Here is an 18,667-nt window from a genome sequence, read left to right as displayed (position 1 = left end):
CGGCGGGGGAGCTGCGCATGCTCTTGCGCGCACTAGAAGGAACCAACGTCTCTCAGCGCTGAGCCCATCGCTGGACTGGGCTACCCAGGCGAAGGCGGCTTACACAGCCCGACCTTGAGAGTCACGTAGGTCCCGGGGAGGCCGAGGGGGGACTGGTTCCCCTTCGTGGCCACTCCCCACTTCTCTCACCGCGCTCTCCCCCTTTCCTCTCTCAGCACCCTTGGGGGCCAGGGGTGGGGAGACCATTCCGAGCCCAGCCAGGAAAACCCTAAACTAGGGATGCTGTGCGGCAGACCACTGCCACTGGCGTCTGTGATTCTAGCGACTCAGGAGGTTGAGGCGGGGAATCCTGGGTTTGAGGCCGCCTGAGCAATTTAGGATTAGGTTTATAGCTCAGGGTTGGAGCACACCTGGGTTTGATCGCTAGTACCTCAAAAACTGCGTGCCTAATTTTGCATTTCGGATAAAGGGGTTACCTTTTAGTACACAAAAGAAGGCAAAGGTATTCATTGTTTCTCTGAAATGTAAATTTAACTGAACACGCTGTATTTTATTTGCTAAACCTGGCAACTCCATTCTAGTTCCCTTGTGGCAGCTCGTTCAGGGCAAGGCAGCTGGGACTGTGGGCAGGAGCTTTGCTCTAGGGAGCTAAGGTGACTGTTGGTGTCCTTGGAAAACAGTGCTTGTCTGTAATCTCAGCACTTTAGGAGGCTAAGGCAGAAGGATCACAAGTAGGAGCATGGCCTAGGCAATTTAGAAAGTTAGCAAGACTCTGTCTCAAAATAAAAGACAGTCTGGAGATGGCAGCGTGAAGGCCCTGAGTTCAGTCTGTAGTACAAAACCACCACCACCACAGTAGGAAGGGTAAGTATTGTCAATGTTTCATGGACAGGAGATGTTAATAAGATGGCTGACGAGCTTCATCCATGACCCACTGATAATCCCAAACTGTTATGGCTTGTATTTAGAAGTCCCCCCAAAACCTCATGTGGTTGTAGGTGGGGCTTTTTTTAGAGGTGGTTGGGTCTAAAGTTGATTGATTCGTGGTGCAATGCTAGGATTAATGGTGCTACGATTAAGGGTGTAAAGGGTCTTACACCCTTACGATATAAGGCACAGAAAGAGCTGTGGTCATCCCTTATTGCTTTGCTATCCTCTGCTCACCATGAATTCTTTTTCCCCTGAGATTCCACCCTGGCTTGAAGCTAGCTGATTATGGACTGAAACCTGTACAAACTGTGAACTAAATAAACCTTTCCTCCCTTAACTTTGGGCCTCACGTATTTTGTTTCAGCAATGAGAAAAGCAACTAAGACAGAATTTGGTACCAGAGAAGTGGGGTTGTTGCTGTGACTGTACCTGACTAGATGTTTTATGAGCCTTTGGGGAGGGTTTGTGGGAAGGGGAAGAGTTGGGAAAGATTTGGAAATGCTGGCTGAAAAAATAGAGCTGGGACACTTGAGACTGTACTTGGGAGATTCTAGTCAGAGCTCAGAAAACCTGAAGGCTGATAGAAATCCTGCAAGTAAAGACCAGAGTTAGGAGGTTTGTACTGGAAAGAAGAATTGCATTGGCTATTGGAGTCCAGATGATGTGTATTATGACTTAGCAGAAAGTTTGTCTGCATTTTGCTTATGTTCAGAGACTTTGCCTGAGACTGAGATTAAGGGTGGTGTCCTAATTAATCTGGCAGAAAAAATTCCAAGGTAGCCTAATGTTGCAGTAGTGGCATGGGTACTGGTAGGGTTTTTTAGCCAGATTTATGTTGTGAATCAAGAGCAAAGAGCCCAACAGAATGATTTAAAACAGAATGATTTAAAAGTTTGGCCAGAAAGGAAGCACCAGTAAAGCTATGGACTGCAAAGATAGAGCGGAGGAAATCTTGCTTGCCTAGAAGGAACAGGAGAATAGAAAAGATAGCCTGAGGGCATCACAAGAAGCAGCAGGACTCTACCCTTCACAGCCTCAAAATTGCAAAAGTGAATGACTGCTTTGAGAAGAGAGCCCAGAGCACCATGTTCCAGAATGCCAGTGGCCTAGGGAAGTTGTTCCTAGGGATTTGGTTCATAGGCATTGGCTCCCTATAGCTAAGAGGGAAGGAAGCCTGGCTACTGCTCCAGCTGGCAGTAGACCTTGGTATCATCCACATGGTACTGGTTTTAGGTCCATGTAGAATGCAAGAGGTGTTGGGTCAGGAAGGCTTCCTTTCAGATTTCAGACACAGGTCCTGGAGACCAGGTAGTGTGCCCCTGAGAGGGCAGTGTATGGAGCTGTGAGTGTGAGGCTGAAGATGTAGTGGAGACCCCAGAATGTTGCATAAACCAGGAATGTGGATCATCCAAGGAAAGCTGCAAGGAATGAGCAAATCCAGCAAAAGACAGAAGCCATGGGAGCCACAACCACCACAAGTGCCACAGGGGCAGACCCATCCAAGCACTTTGGAGTTCACAACTTGCCACAGGTTGATGGGCATGCTGGAAGTGGAACTGTGGGATTTAATGTTTGCCTTGCTGGATTACGGTCTTGCTTTGTTTCCATTACTTGCTCCCTGTTTGTAACTTTTGGAATGGAAATGTCTATCTTGTGAATGTTGGAAGTGTTTACTTTTCTTTTCATATGTACAGGGGCTTGCAGCTAAGAATTTGCCTTAAATCTCAGAGGAGCCTTTGAACTTTAGGACTTCGGTGGCTTGTGGAGGTGGACTAAATGTCTTTTGGGTAAAGGAAAGTATACAGGTCTTTGGAGAGTCCTGGGTGGAATGTTATGGTTTGTATCTACATGTTCCCCAAAAGCCTCATGCTGTTATAGGCAAGGCTTTTTCAGAGGTGGCTGCATCTAGAATGTTTGACACTGGAATTGATTCATAGTGTAATGCTAGGATCAAGGGCACTAGGATTAAGGGTGTGAGTGCTACCTGCCCTAAAGGTGGGTAACCTGTATATATAAGGGACAGAAAGAGCTGCTAAGGTCTCTTGTTACTTTTACTGTCTTCTGCCCACCATGAACTGTTTCTCCTCTGTGATGGCCCTTTGCTATGCCATCCTGCCTTAGAGCCAGCCAATAATGTACTAAAACCTTTATAAACGTGAACTGAATAAATCTTTCCTCCTTTATCTTTGGGTATCGGGTATTTTGTCTCAGCAATGAGAAAAGTAGCAAAGACAGAAACAGACATCAAGTACTCTCAAATCTGAGACAAATACCACATTGCTGGACATTCAGGCCAGAGGTTTTCCCTGGGGGCCCACTGTTCCTTTCTCAACTTTTATCCCCTGGAGCAGCAGCAGAAATTGCTTCCTTTTTTATGTTACTCACTTCAAATGACAGTGAGATGTCTTTGTAGGAGCTTTGTCTTTAGAAGATGTCCCAAGGCAAACAATTCTAAAGCCAGTGGCAAGAATACTTTTCTCTCTGTGTGCTTGGGGTACCAGTGCCAACTTGACAGGAAGTTAGTTCATTTGTTCTGGTTTGTACTCAGATCTTGGAGTCTTTAGGATACTTTATGTGTAGGCACATACACTTTCATTTTCCCACTGCTGACACCATAGGGAAGGTGGCATAAATGAGTTCCACATCATGTTCTTTTACCTGCACCCTGTGCTAGCAACCACTCTCATATTAGAGAATGTCTGAATTCCCTTTATATGTGCACTGGAGTCTGGGTGGTGTATCTCACTAATCCTTTCTTCATGAACCTCCAGCTGCTGCCCCATTTGACTGTAGTAAATAGCAGTGCAGATTACCACATGCACATATTATTTCATATGATTGCAAGTACACTTTTGAGAGTTTAAGAAGTCAGATTTGTGGATCAAAGGGAAAATATGCATGGGATTTCTAGATTTTGCCAAATGCCCTTCCAAAGAGGTTCTACCATGTGATTGTCCTCTCACCATCACATGGTGAAGAGCAACATGGGGGCCTAGGTACAAACCTCAGCATATTGGTGTTTCTGAAATTCTAAGTGAAATGCTAGGTACATTTGTCTCAGGACTTGTCCAGACCCTGGCATCCTGTCCCTTGTAGCTGCTGAAGCTCCTCCTCCTTTATGCCTTCTAAATTTTGTGTCTTTACCCTGTGGACAAGAATTTCCTGACTTGGTTAGATCCTGCAATTATCTGCTCTTCATAGCACTTATTTCAATTTTAATTTTACATTTATTGATTTGAATATGTGATTAATGTCTGTCTTCCCTTTTCACTGGAAGCTTTATGAAGGCAGAAATTGTCTGCTTTTATTTGAGTTCTGGTTGCTATAACAAGTTATTAAAGACTGTGTGGCTTTGACATGGGTTTACTTCTCACAGTTTTGGGGCTGGAAAAGCTGAGGTATTGGCATGTGTTATAGAGAGCCTTTCCCAGTCCTTGTCATGGCCCAGAAGGTTTATATTTGTAATCCCATGAAAAGTTACTGGAATTCTAGTGACTTAATTCCAATCTACCACTTCCAGTGCAACCCATGGCAAGAATAAAGGTACTAAAGCATTTTTGTAGTTATGGGGAGCCAAGGGGTCCTAAGTCCAGCCATGATGATGGCTACCCGGAACAAAGTCCTTGACCCACGGCCAAACCCAGGTTTTATTCATTCATGAAGAAGGTAGTGGCTTGAGGATGAGTGAGTTTTATTCATTCATGAAGAAGGGAGTGGCTTGAGGATGAGTGACTGTGAGAACCGTGGGAAGTAGGTGAGTGTCATGGGCTGGCTAGGTAGGAGGCCTGAAATCACCTTTGCCATATGCAGAGAGAAGGACATGCAGTAATCTGCGTAACATAATTGAGATAGTATCTAATATTTTGAGGTTGGTGCTTCAGCTCTGATGTGTAATATTTGAAGCCCCAGGTAGTCATAGCCTCTACTTTGAAGGCTCAATCCCAGCTGACAGCGTGGAGGATTGGTTCACACATCCTGCCTCATCCTGGCTCATTCATGGGAACAACGGGAGGTCTGGGGAAACATGCCTGCCATCTCCAAAGACTACCATCAGCACCTAAGCGATATGCATTGCTTAAAGGCAACTGAAGGGATAAGGAAAGGGTTTGAGCCAGCTCTGTACATGTCAATACATGGAAATAGGGTTAGGCTCAGCCAAAATGGAGGCAATTGCTCCTCTTTCAAGGAGAGTCACCTACGTGGTCCTCCACAATGTGTGGTATCTGTTAAGAGCCCACTTCCTAGTTTTTACATGGCTGAGGTAGTGGAAAAAAAATAGGGGGAACCTCTTCCTCTCTTCTTATAAGGGCACTAATCCCATTCATGAAGGCTCCATCCTCATGACCTAATTATCTCCCAATGGCCCTACTGCCTAATGCTGCTGTCACAGTGGGAGTTAGGACATTAACCTATGAATGGGGGTGGCACAAGCATTCAGTCAGTGAGAGTTTTGCATTCCTAGTACCTATCTACTGTAGTAGCTTATATAGCTACTCAGTGTATTTCTGTTGAGTAATTAAAACATTGCATCAGAAGCTCAGAAGAGTCTGGATTTCATAAAATATTAAGGGTAATTTGGAAGTGATCAACTGTGTTTTCAAAGAACACGAGATAAAGTTGTTACATTTTTTTCAAAAAGCTGGTCTAAGATTGTTGTTGTTTGTCTTTATAACTGCAAAAGGCAAGGGTGTTAACTGGGAAAGTGCAGAAACTCACTCACCTGCCACTATGGAGAGACATCTGTGTTAGTACAGTGATGGAAACACTCCTCAAGAATATAGAAGAGATAGTATCCGTAAGGGAAAACAGGCACGGGTGCGTGCACATGTGCACAAATACACACACACACACACACACATACATGCACGCACGCATGCATATGCACACACTTCTCAACCAGCAGGATCTGGACTGTGTGAGGTGTTTAGAGGACACACTACCCTGAGGTACCTGGAGAAACTCGGGGAAGGAGAAATGGTCTCTGTATGGCAGGGGAGGAGAACTTTCCAAGTAGAAGGTGAGGGTGGGATCATCATGATGTGTGAGAATGACAGAGTTGGCCCAGTGCAAGGTGGATCAGCAGAATGGTGGGCTGTTCTGTGGGATGGGAGTGCCACAGTGTGCTGGGGACAGGGGAGATTGCTGCAGGTGAATCCAAAAGGAACTGGGAGCTGGATCCTGAGCAGCCTCACAGGTTGTCTGTAGCAGCTGAATTTTTATTCTTTGACCTTGGAAATGCATAGATTTATAAAAAGAGGTGGTTTGTAAACAGGGCTTACATGCTTAGGAGGAAGATCTCAGTAGAGTCCTTAAGCCAGGGCTCTGGATCGAGAGAGGCATCCAAACCCGGTCTGCTTCATCTGCCAGCTGTGTGTCCTGGTTTGTTCCTTCAGAAATCAGGCTCTTTGCCTGCAATTGCTTGTGGGCACAGCAGGGACCATGGTGCCTATTTCTTCAGGTGTGCTGTGAGGGTGAAATGACATACGTGTTGCTTGGCACAAAGTCATATTGCAGTTATCTAGCACCCCTTTCTCTCTTGGACTGGACCTGAGAGTCCTTCTGGAGTTTGAAACTATTTTAACTTTTAAACTTCCAAGAGGCCCTATTGGAAACTGAAGATTCCTGGGCCAGCTTACTTGTGCCATGGCTGGTGATGCTTTGTTTGTCTCAATGGACGTTACTCTTATTGTGCCTAAATTAAAAACCTCCTGAACTAATGCAAAATGGTTATTTTTTTAAAGGGTTTTATTTAAAAGTTAGAAATGGAATCGGCCTATCTTCAAAAGCAGTTGGGGACGTGCCTAACTCAGGGTCTTGCAGAAGTGGCAAGAGTTCACCCCATGGATCCAATAGAATATTTAGCTCTGTGGATTTACAAGTATAAGGAAAATGCAACTATGGAACAGCTGGTAAGTATAGTTTCCTTGTAGGAAATCCAAAGAAAATAATGGTTTAACACATTTGCCTTGTTCTATATCCTTTCTGTTAGAACAATAATGTTTGTTGTACAAAAACTTAGACAACATAAAAAGTAGAAAGGTGAAAAAAACCCAAAGAAGACTATTTAGATATTTTAGAAATTTTCTTCTGTGTGGTCTTTTTCCTACACATTTGTAACATTTCTTTTCACATGCTCATTAGTCATACTCAAAGTATACTTTTTTTGGTACCAAGAATCGAACTGAGGACCTTGCGCTTGCCAGGCAGGCACCATGCCACTGAGCTATATACCCCTGGCTCAAAGTATACTTCTAATTTTGTGCTTGTTTTTTTTCAGATAAAATGCATATCTTCCCAAACAATTGTGTAATTTCAAATGGATAGACTAATTTGCATAAATTATAGCTTATCATTTGCTTTTCCTGTTACTGGTGATTAAGATGCTTTTAAGGTTGCTTTCACAGATGGTTTGGTCTCTGATGGGTCATGCAGTATTGTTTTTGAACAACACTAGAGACAGGAGGAAATGGCTCAGCTGGAGCATGAACGAGCAGTGGCGCTGGCGGAGCAGGAATTGTTGGAGAGGCTCAGAGCGGAGGAGCTCTTGTTTCAGCAGGTGAGGCATGGAAGGGAGGGTTCAGGGGACCCTGGAATTAGCCTTGCCAGCCTCAGGGCATGCAGCCCAGATGCTGAAAACGCCCTAGCTCTGGTCACGTGGGTATGGCTCTGTCCTCTCCTCATCTTCATCTACATGTGCCGAAGCACTGTGTTGGGGTAAGAAGAAAACCCGAGTGTCCTGTGACAGAGGCCCCAGGGAGAGGGTGTTCATGCAGAGACAAGCTCACCCAGTGGTGAGGGTGTTGCGGGAGGGAGCAGGGGAGATGGTGAGGGAGCAGAAGGAAGACTGAGTGGAAAAAGAGCTGTTTCTGTTTCTTAAAAGAGGTAGCCTATTGAGATTTTCTGTGAAATATGGCTTTCATGGCTTAGGAGGATCATTTTAATAGTCAGTAGGTTGGGGCTCTACTGAAATCAATGGATCTAAACCTTATCTCCTTTGGATGGGCTTGAGGAATGGGTGACATTGGGAAATAAAGAGGATGATTCGTAGAGTCAGCTTTTCACAAGCACAGAGGAAATGAGGTCTGGACACAGGTTAGGAACATGGAAGGTGGCAGGGTCTTTGTTTGGTTGTAACTGAGAGATGGAAGAGAGGATGGCTTAGGTACCTGTGAAAGCGTAGGTCTCATGGCACAAACTCATTGCAGTCTTCTTTAGGAATCGGGGACCCTGATATCCACAAGATTGAGGGGTGAGGTAGGAAGGATGAGGAAAGTGGTGAAGATTTTCAGTGGTGGCTTTGGGGAGTGGAAGGGAGAATTGACCAAGGCATTTTAGGTTGAACATCTGCAACTCGAAAAATCTCTAAATCCAAAATGCTCCACAGTCTTAAAATTCTTACGTGTCGGCACAAATCAAGTAGAATGTTCCATATAATTAAACTTTATTTCATATGCAAAATTATTAAAAATAAAGTATAAATTGCCTTCAGGTTAAGTGTATAAAGAATATGTGAAACACACTGGACTTTACTCTTGTGCCAAATTTCATGTTTAAACTCAGTTCCCATCCCTGGGAAACCTCATCATCTACATGAAATATCTCCTCTCCTCCCAGTTTCAAAATCTGAAGTACTTCTGGTCCCAAGCATTTTGGATAAGGGATACTCAGCTTGAAGCAACTGAAGATAAGGCACTCATAATCGTTTGTCTGGTTGTGTGATTGTGTGTTTTTTCCCCTACATAGACCTAGGTATCTGAGAGAAAACGTGCTTGAGGCAGGCCAGACCTTTTGACCAGAGTAAAGAACTGGGCAGCAGGACTGGGCAGCTGAAGGTGTTCATAGGGAAAGAATCAGAGGGATAGGTTCTGCCGTTTATATTGGATAAGGGACAGTTCCTTAATTTACTTAATTTATAGAGACTTAGTAACTTAGTTGATAGAGAATTTCTGACTTAAATGGAGGTCACTGTTATAGTTCTACCATAGCATAGCGTCTCCATTCAAGCCTACACATTTATAAAAAGGAAAGAAGCCTACTATTTGGAGGTATGGAAAAAAAGAAAGATATAGACCTAGCACATAGTGGCTATGATTAATATACTATCATTGAGACTGAGGTGGAAAATTCTAGGTACTAAGGTGCCTAGGATGGATAAGGCTGTTGAAAACTTGGCTGCTATTTAGTCTTTACTGTCAGTTAGTTATTTGGCTCATTCTCCAGGGAAGTTGGTGCATGTTGAGTTGGGTGTCAGACTGTCAGCTAGACAGGCAAGGTATCTCCTGCTGCAACCTTGAGTGAGATCCATCCTGCCTCTTACAACTCCTCCAGCTCAAACCTGTCCCCTGTCTATTAGAAAAAAAATTCTCAGCAACTCTCTTTCTTCAGAGCAATTACATCCCAATGGGAAGACTCTTAACTCTCTTTGCTCCATTAACTTTTATTTTACTTAGATAAAATTTGGCAGTACTAGAAATGAAAGCTGGACATAGTGGGCATTTCTCTAGCCTTATCCTGTTGTCTAGTATAATTAATTTGTGCATTGCACTCAAGGCATTGTATTGAGAGGTGGAATATAGAATACTGTCCTGAAGAAGATTTTATGGTCAGTTCAGGAAGTGGGTTGGCAGAAAGAGATAGAAGAAGAAAGAGGTAAAGAGATCAGCAGAGAAGGGCTGAGGTGGGAGTGAAGCTGGGACACAGGGAAAAGCGATCTCTCAGTGCCTCCCGTCTGCAAGCTGGAGGCCGAGACAGTGGCTCCCCCATGTTTCTGTCACTTCTAACTCAGGGGTGACTGTCCAAATAAATCGCTGAGCAGCACTGGGTCCAGCAGCTAAGGGAAATTTGTCTTTTTCCGAACGGACTGTGGCTGTTGCTCGCGATGTCTACTCTTTCTCCACCTGTTCTCATGGAAAGGTTCCTAATGCAACCAAAGTTATTTTTATTTCTAGACACATGTTCCTGGCCACTGCAATCAAATGTTTTAATCAAACTCCCCAGTGGCAGATGCCTTGCCTTATTTAGGTGAAAAATGAGTTACCTGCAAACTTACATTTGTTGCCATCTTATTTTCATTTTTAACTTTTGTGGAGAAATTTTGCTGTGATGAGATAATTCTGTTTTAAGTTTGCTAATTTCCTGACCTATACATTTATGTGAGTTGATGGTATTGAGATAAATGCTTAGAGTAGTAATGTTAATGCTTACTATCTATCTATCTATTTATATGTATGTATATTTTTTTTTTTAGCAGAGAGGCATTGTGTACTAAAAACTATATTTTGCCATTTTATTTGATAATAAAAATAATTCTCATTCCATTGTGCCTTAAAAGTAGGACACTTGAAGTTCATTCTTTTCTTTGCCATGAAGTACAGTATATAATTTTTTAAAAAGTCACAGTATGGTGACACTGTGACACTACCAAGACTATTGAGTTACAGTATTGTCCTGTGACTTACAGGGTGCTGAGCAGCCCTGTCATGCGACGAGTGCCACCTATAGTCTGTTGCAGCTGCTACACTGCTGTTGCAGGGCAAAACCCTCACAAAACATTTAATTAAATGAACATGACTGTGTTCCAATTAAACTTTATTGGCAGATGCTGAAATGTGAATTTCATACCATTAGATGCACCATGAAATATTATCCTTTTGATTTTCTTCAGTCGTTTTAAAAATGTGAAAACCATTCTTAGCTCACGAACTGAACAAAGCAGAAAGGGATCAGATTTGGCCCACAGGATGTATTACTGACCCTATTCTAATGTGACAACTGTGTGGAGTTGGGACCAAATATATTGCCATCTACCCGTGGTTTCAGATAGGAGTCTCAAATTTTTTCTCACCCACTGTTTTGCATCCAAGGATTGGTTATCTGAAGACCCATCTATGCTTAAAGAGATTTTACCTGAATACACTGCAGTCTCATTTGTCGTTTCAAGGAAAACAGAGAAAATGACTTGATTTTGTACAGACTGTGCTTTCTACAATTAGCAATTAAGGATGCTTCCTTTTTATTTTATACTTTAAGAAATATTTGTAGAAGCCTAAGTGTTATGTGGCAGTGACCATTTATTTAAGTTTCTGAAATTTAGGTGAGTATCAGTAAAATGGTCATGGGGCATTTAGAAGCAGCAGAATTAATCCCTCCCAATTAATCTGTCTGCAATATGGCATATATATTTCTGAATATTCAGGAGCAGCTGGCATTGCAGCTGGAGCTGGAAATGCAAGAAAGAGAGAGACAGAGAATAGAAGAGCTTGAGCGAGCACATGAACAATTAGACCAGGTAATTTGCTTTTATGTCTGCTTGTTTAAAACCTTTTAGAATTCTCAAAGTTTTTTCTGGTTATCATAGTAGAAAGACCATTTGATTCATAGTCTACAGGTCTGCCACATATTAGCTGTGTGACTTAAACAAGTTTTTTTTTGTTTTGTTTTGTTTTTCTCTCGTACCGGGAACCGAACTCACGACCTTGCGCTTGCCAGGCAGGCGCTTTGCCGCTGAGCTAAATCCCCAGCCCCTTAAACAAGTTTTGTAACATTTTCAGTCCCAGCTACCTGTTTCAGAGATAAGGATAGCAGTGAGGATCAATCATTGGATTGCTGTGAGGACCAAGTGCAAATCACACAAGTGAAACTGCTTTGTGAGCAGGAAAGTTCTCCAGTTGGGACTCTGTCAGCATTTTAGTCATGAGCTAGCTTTTCCTCATTATGGTTGCAGGTTAAATTCTTTGTGATATTGAGGGTGTTTTGATCTTTGAAACACCACTCTGTCTCTTTTCTTCATGTTAGGTAATAACAGTTCACATTTTCAAAAGGCATTTTCATATCTTTTATTAAACTATGCAGTGACTTAATACAAGAAAAGCTGTATTCACTGATTATGTCTATGTGGTGTCCCATTTCCACTTGACCAACATTTCCTGAAGCTGAAGCGTGTGTATGATACATGCCAAACTCCTGGCTGACTGAGGTGACACTGCTGTCTCTCACTCCCCTCTTTCTCTCCTTATGTGTCCCATAATCAAGTGGAGACTAGAAACAGGTTTTATAGAATATGTTTGTTGTGTTTATTAAGGACTTGGATGAGAGCAGAGTTATTCAAAGTAAGTTTTAAAAAGTGAGCTGAATAAAAAGATGGAACTTTAAAGCATAAATTCAAATACTTTTACATAGTTTTAAAAACACAGATGCTGACTTCCTGTTAGTCTGTGTAGCAGTAGCACCTGGATGTGTACATGTGCACACATGTATGTAAGCATGTATTGCATTTTAGCTGTGTCAGTGATTAAAAAATGAAAGAATGTAAAGATCAAAATAAGATTTTTTTTCCCCCCCGCTGAGGTGATTTGACAGCTCTATTTGAGTGTTTGAAAGTTGCTGTCCCAGTTCTGTGACTCCACAGGGTCATACCTGGGACATTTTACTTTCTTCAGCCTGAGTGACCAGAAGCACAGTAACTTCCAGCTACCTCCCCGCTGGGCTGTCACCCTCCCCCGCCCCCACCGCAGTATCCCAGCCTCACCCCTTGCTCAGAGACCAGTGCATTCATGTCCTTTGCCCTGGCTGCCTTTGTGGCTGTAGATGCACAATTTGAACTACCATTCTCAAAGGAAAGGGATTGGAAGAGCCCTGAATCGAAGAAGGCACATAACTCCTGAACTACTGAACTGTGCAGCAGGAGGCAGGGACACTGGGACCTTCCAGACCGTGGCGGCAGGAGAGCTCGATGCTGTGGGCCCGGCCTCTGCTGTTCTCTGATTGTTTGCTTGGGTCTCTCCTGAAGGTCTGTGTGCACACAGCACTGAGCAACATGGTCCTTAATGGTCCCGAGCTTCATGCTATGGCTCCGAACATCCTAGAGGAATGGATTACTTTTTTTTGGTTTCAGTTAAGACAAGAATTTTGAGGAAGGATTCTGACTGGCTTAGTCTGTGTTATCTATCTCTAGGACTGGGAATTGTGATCAAGGAAGAACAGAGAAAAGGTATGCATAAGGGTGCAGGATAAGAAGTTCCCAGGAGAATGGAGTAGACTTTGGAAAATAGTAGCAGGCGCATCCCCATAGGCAGGATGACCCTGTGTATGGCCATGAGATCATTAGTCTTGCAACTGAGTCTGCTCAGCACCTGCTAGGTTACCTGCTGCCTGAGAATGAAATGTTGCCTGTTACAGCAAGGGTTGGCTGAGTTCAAGCACATTTCCCCTTCAGAAAGAGGCCTCCTCTGCTGGGCTGTAATAGCATTCAGAACACCCCTGACAGTGTTGCTAAGAGAAGGCTGTGGCATCAGATGGTAACTCTCACAAAATTAATTCCTTCAGAAACTTTTAATTAATTTCCTTCAGAAATATTTACTACTTTATGTGCATAAAATTCTAGTTAACTGCAACTTCTCTGTAAAATCTCATTGGTTATAAGTTTGTATTAGAACTTTTATTTTGTCCCCTGTCATATTCCCTAATAATTTTACTTCAACTTTAATATTTCAGTCTGTTTTACTTTTTAAAAATTATTTAATTATAAACAAAATCCAGTTATCTTCTACTAGTATGGAGTATTAAACTATGATCTGCAATTTTGGGTTAAGTGTATTCAGATCACTCCTTAAAGTGTACAGCATTTTTGCTGTTAATCAAAACATTCCTTAAAAATAAACTGCTTACAAATTAAACTTGGAGTGAAAATGAAGTATAGTTATTTTCTTTTATATGCTCTAGGAGATGAGAATGAATATGGAGAATATAGCCAAGGATGAAGATGCTTTGCATTCAGAGGTGAGAAGAAAAAGATATTCTTTTTTTTTTTTTTGGTTTTTCTCCGGTACCGGGAACCAAACTCACGACCTTGCGCTTGCCAGGCAGGCGCTTTTGCTGCTGAGCTAAATCCCCAGCCCCCGAAAAAGATATTCTGTTATGTGAAATAAATGAGGATCCTAGAATATAAAGCTTAATTTTTATGCATCAGTAGACAAAGTTTTAATAAGAGTATGGTCAAAGCAATTGTCCAAGTGTATGTTTCGGGGTAGGCAAAATCTTAAAATGGGTAAAAACTGATTCAGTGTTTGTATTTTTAGAAGCTAGAGTGTGCTGAGCTATTGGCCACAGAATTACTTGCAAATCATACAGTTTAAGTTTCTGAATGTATTTTTAAAATAAATTTCATCACTTACTACTACAAATCTCTGTTCATTTACAGATATTAATTAATTCCATTGACAGTTTTGAATTTTGCTGTTTCCAGATATTATATCAAAATTGAAAGAAAAGTAATTTATTAACTTTGAAGTCATATACAAGTAAAAATGAATTCTGTGATTGTAGGAAGGGGCCCAAGAGGCAGGCAAAACACTAGCAGAAATTAGTGACCGATATGGGGCGCCTAACTTGAGCAGAGTGGAAGAAGTTGATGAACCAATGATACTTGATGTAAGTATCAAAATACTTTGTAAAAAAAGATTTTTTTTTTTTTTTTACTTTGTGAAAGCTGAGTATATAAGAGGCCAAAGTTGGTTGGGAAATGAATCTTTTCTTCAGAGGGAGAAAACCAGTTTTGTTGGCTCTAAGTATAACATCATTGTGCATGCTGCCCTCTCCTGAAGTGGTCACTGGCAAATCTGCATCCTCATCTCTTTCTGTCTGTCTCTGTACCTACATCTGTATCATCTGTATCTGTGTGTTTTGGAGTTAGATTGAAAATATCAAGATGTCCTCAAAATACCAAAATGTCTTCCCTGTAAAATAATTTTGTGAAATACAAATTTTGAGGGTACCATATTGTTTCTCAATACCAAACCCTGAAACCACATATATCCCATACCCCAATGAGAGTACGTGCTTGTACAGTGTATAAGTACATTTTTTTACCATGAACTTCATGTTTTTGGTGTGCTGGGCACTGGACCAGATGTAGTTATGAATAAGACACATAGTTTGACCTTGTGAAGTTTACTGTCCAAGGGAGAAACAGACAATCTGACCAACCTTTCATATTCATGGTAAGAACGACAAGGTATTTTATTGTCCAAACAAGTGTGGTTTTGAGAAAGAGAGGGGGAGCTATTAATAACTACGCCAGATTAGCAGGTATGGACCGGCACCATCATGGCAGAAGGGCACATTGGGTCCCTTTAATCCCTGTGTACTAAGATGGGATAGGAACACAGTTGAAAAGCTATGATCAAATAAGGCTCTGGAAGAACATTGGTGAGTTGTTATTGGGGCGGGGTGGGAGGCTGAGGAAATGCTCCTGGCAGAAACACCGAGCAGTATGAAGACCCAGTAGAAGAGAGTTTAGAGTCAGGAGGAGACATGTGAAGGATGAGCGGTGAGGCAGGGAGAGCTCAGGAAAAGGACTTTTAATTCGTACTCAGACATTTAAACTTGGTCTTGCAGGCAGCGGAGACTGATAAGATGGGAACTGAGAACAGAAAGACCTGACTATACAAGGTATGCTCAGAAAATATGGTGAATGTTCTAATTGAAAACATTGTTATATAAGACACATTGTTGTGAATCTCCCTTCAGAATCCTCCCCCTTGTTTCAAAGCACATCCCATCATTCTTGCCACTTTCTGAAGCACTTCTGGAAGTCCTCTTTCATGAATGTCATGAGTAGTGGTATTGTGGCTGCTTCAATGTCCTGAACTGATTGAAAACATTTAGCTTTCATGGTCATTTTGACTTTAAGAAACAACCACAAGCTGCATGGTACCAGATCTAGTGAATAAGATGGGTAAGGACACAGCCTAACATTTGTATGAGCTGCCTCTCCTCAGGATGGCACTTGGTGGCTGCATTCACTGTACTTTGATGAAGAAGACTTTCAGAACTACTTCAGAAAGTGGCAAGACCAGTGAGATAAATGTGTTCCGTGTGAGAGGGGATATTTTCAGAGGATTAATGGCCATATATCTTTAACTGTAATTTTTAAAAATTTAAATTTTAACCATATGGTTTGATTACACTGCCTAGTGTAGGGAAAAGAATAGGGACATAGGCGTAAGGAGGCCAGGTAGGAGCTTTGGTAGAAATCTGAAGTAACCTAGATGAACAAAACATTGGGGGTCTGATGTGAAGGATGTTTTCAAGAGCTGTTCAGGACCTGGCTGGAAGGACTCTGTGGATACATTTTTATTAAATATCTGGGAAGACTTTACACTGCAGGAGGTAGTAAGTCACCAGGAACAAAACATCTTCCAGTGGGGGCCATGAGCCAGTAGGAAAGTGCTCTGAGGGTTAGGCAAAGAGACCCGAACCTGTCTGGGCAAGTCTTCCTGTGGAAGTGAAGTTCAAGGACAGCCTGAGATGAGCCCTGTTATGGTTGATACATTGTCAACTGGGGGCTAGAGGCTTGGCTGAGTGACTCAGCAGTTCTGCATCCTGGGATGAAAAGGACCAGCCCTTCCTGCTCTGGGATGTTGTCCATTGTATCAGTGTGAGAAGTTTAGAAGAGTAATTAAGTGACTGAGCCGGGCCGGGTCCTTACTTTGTATCATCCTGAGCCTGTGCAGGAGGAGGGTGTGGAGATTATGTGAGTGCTGCCTGGCCGCTGGGTGGGGGTAGCCTGCTTACAATATAAGGGAGGGAAAGAGGCTTGTTACCACCCCCGCCCCTTTTGCTCTTGTTGCTTTTGCTGTCTTGTGCTGCCTTGAAGTGTTGCCCCGTGCGCTGCCACCCTGCCTTTGAGCCCGCTGATTATAGGCTGAAACCTCCACAAAGTGTGAGCTAAACAAACCTTTCCTTCCTTAACTCTGGGCATTGGGCATTTTGTCTCACCAACAAGAGAAAAGGAACCAAGACAAGCCCAGAGGATGGAGGAGGGCAGGCTGCTGCCAAGGGGGGAAGTGGTGCAGTACTGTGCCTGGTTCATATGGAGCCAGGAGGATGGTGAGATTAGATTTGGGGAGGGCAGGTCATGGGGGGCGGTTGTGGTCATGTTGGGGAGTTTGGACTTCAGCACAGTGGGAATTCCTGAAAGGCTTTAGGGGTTCAATCTGTGTTTTCCTAAGATGGAGGAGAATTAGAGTGGTGCAGATGTGAACAAGGGACTACTGTAGTCGTCAGATGGCAGATGCGCAGGGTTAGACGGTGGAGATCAGACCTGAGTGCTTGAGATTGACCCTGTGGAAAAGAGCGAGGTAGCATCAAGAATGAAACCAAACTCCTTCCTGGGGCAACAGTGCTACTGTTTGGTGGGTGATGAACATAGGAAGAGGAAGGAGAGCATTTGGACACAGGGCTTCACCTATGGAGAGGCCAAATTCCAGGTAATTCTGAGATGTGCAGGACCAAGTGGCAGAAGAGCACGGGATGATTGGTGTGGGTCTAGAGGATGGGAAAGAGGCCCTGGCAGGAAGTTTGAATTCAGCAGCTGGGGGCATCTGTGCTAATGAGTGAGGGGAGTGAGCTGGGCACCTAGGAAAGCAGGAAGGGAAGGTCAGTGGGCTCAGGGAGAAGCCACTAGAACCCACACCTGAAGGGTGGCCACAGGAAGAGGACCCCCACAAGAGGGATGTGAAGGGAAGAGAAAATGAAGGGAGGGATGGGATAGTAAATACCTTACAAACGTAATTGGTGACTTTATTCTCTTTGGATATTCTTAGACATCACCTGAAACTCAAAAAGTTTATTTACATAGTCACATAGAAATTACTTGCACTCTTATTTTTGTTGACTTGTAGCCATTCACAGTTTTCATTGTATTAAGGTATATTTACTTTTTATTTTGCCTTTAGGTTGCACTAAACATTGACCAGTATTTGTAGGATCAACCAACCTAAGATCAATAAATTTCTCTGCTTGTTTCAACTTTCAAATCACAACCTCTGGTTTGTATTTTTTCCCTCCAATTTTGAACTCTACTTCCCCTCCCCTTTTAAAGAAGACTGTATAGGGGTTTAGAAGTAACTTTAAATATTGTTTGGATCCCAAACACAAGGTTATTTATATGACTTCATCAGGCAAAAAGAAGAAAGAGTTTCTGAAGCAACCAGTGGAGGCAAGAGATGAGCTCAAAGAATGTGTGCATCAGTGCAGAACATGATGGCCCAGGAGGAGGCTCACTGGGCTGCTAGGGTGGAGGGAGCCACCTTCCTGACCTGCCTTAGAAGGGGCGATTCCTTCTAGGAGTTGTTTCAGGGCTTCTGCATCTTCTGGAAGGTGATGCGCTGGGGTACCTGTGCTCTGCACTTCCGTGATGTGACTTTGATGGGGAAGGAGTGTTCTCTGCTGTCCTCCTGCAGAGCTTCCTCATGCTTGGCTCATTGTCCTCCCTCAAGAGCAGATATAGGAACTCACCTCTCTGCCAAGCTGGGTGTCCAGCTCCTGCCTTTCTCTTTGGGGTTATGACACCCAGTGATGTTGTAGGGAGTGGCCACACAGAGTAAGTTGAATGGGAACCAAAGAAAGTCTCGGGGTACTGAGTGGCATCATTTCTTCCATGTTAATCTGGGGCCAAGTGCTGGACAGGGGTTGAAGGGCAGATTTCACTAGATGTGGGTTCTGTACTCTCAGATTCTTGAACATTTCAGGTACATCCTGTGTCCTCTGGAGAACTTCACTTCACTTCTTTCTAAATCCGAGTCCATGGTATGAATCTTTTCTGTTTTAGAGCACCAAAAACAACAAAAGCTAAGGATTATTTAAAAAGCATCTAGAAGCAGAAGCTTTTGAAAACCAAATTAAACAAAAAATACAGGTATTAGTGCATTGAATCAAATTTTTTCTGATTGTGTTT

The 18,667-nt window shown here is 42.9% G+C and overlaps 1 protein-coding gene across 1 annotated transcript; it reads left to right on the top strand.

Annotated features, from left to right (window-relative positions):
* The first annotated feature begins 13 nt into the window (after window positions 1-13).
* On the top strand, window positions 14-17,747 carry Dydc1 (DPY30 domain containing 1). The gene is made up of 8 exons (XM_005407870.2): window positions 14-125; window positions 6,672-6,839; window positions 7,385-7,486; window positions 11,126-11,218; window positions 13,651-13,707; window positions 14,254-14,358; window positions 15,325-15,378; window positions 17,667-17,747. Exons 2-7 carry the CDS (start codon window positions 6,693-6,695, stop codon window positions 15,367-15,369), a joined length of 549 nt encoding a protein of 182 aa, XP_005407927.1. The 5' UTR covers window positions 14-125; window positions 6,672-6,692; the 3' UTR covers window positions 15,370-15,378; window positions 17,667-17,747.
* The last annotated feature ends 920 nt before the right edge of the window (window positions 17,748-18,667 follow it).

Source organism: Chinchilla lanigera, unplaced genomic scaffold, assembly GCF_000276665.1.
Source record: "Chinchilla lanigera isolate Chin_1 unplaced genomic scaffold, ChiLan1.0 scaffold00109, whole genome shotgun sequence".
Taxonomy (NCBI): Eukaryota; Metazoa; Chordata; class Mammalia; order Rodentia; family Chinchillidae; genus Chinchilla; species Chinchilla lanigera.
The sequence above is the reverse complement of the archived record's forward strand: the minus strand, read 5'-3'. Positions and strand labels throughout refer to the sequence as shown.

Bases quoted from the DNA above. Each gene is read 5' to 3' on its own strand.
- Dydc1 (XM_005407870.2), top strand. From the start codon at position 6,693: ATGGAATCGGCCTATCTTCAAAAGCAGTTGGGGACGTGCCTAACTCAG. The intron at 11,219-13,650 runs GTAATTTGCTTT...TATATGCTCTAG, and splicing joins CACATGAACAATTAGACCAG to GAGATGAGAATGAATATGGA. The intron at 13,708-14,253 runs GTGAGAAGAAAA...CTGTGATTGTAG, and splicing joins AAGATGCTTTGCATTCAGAG to GAAGGGGCCCAAGAGGCAGG.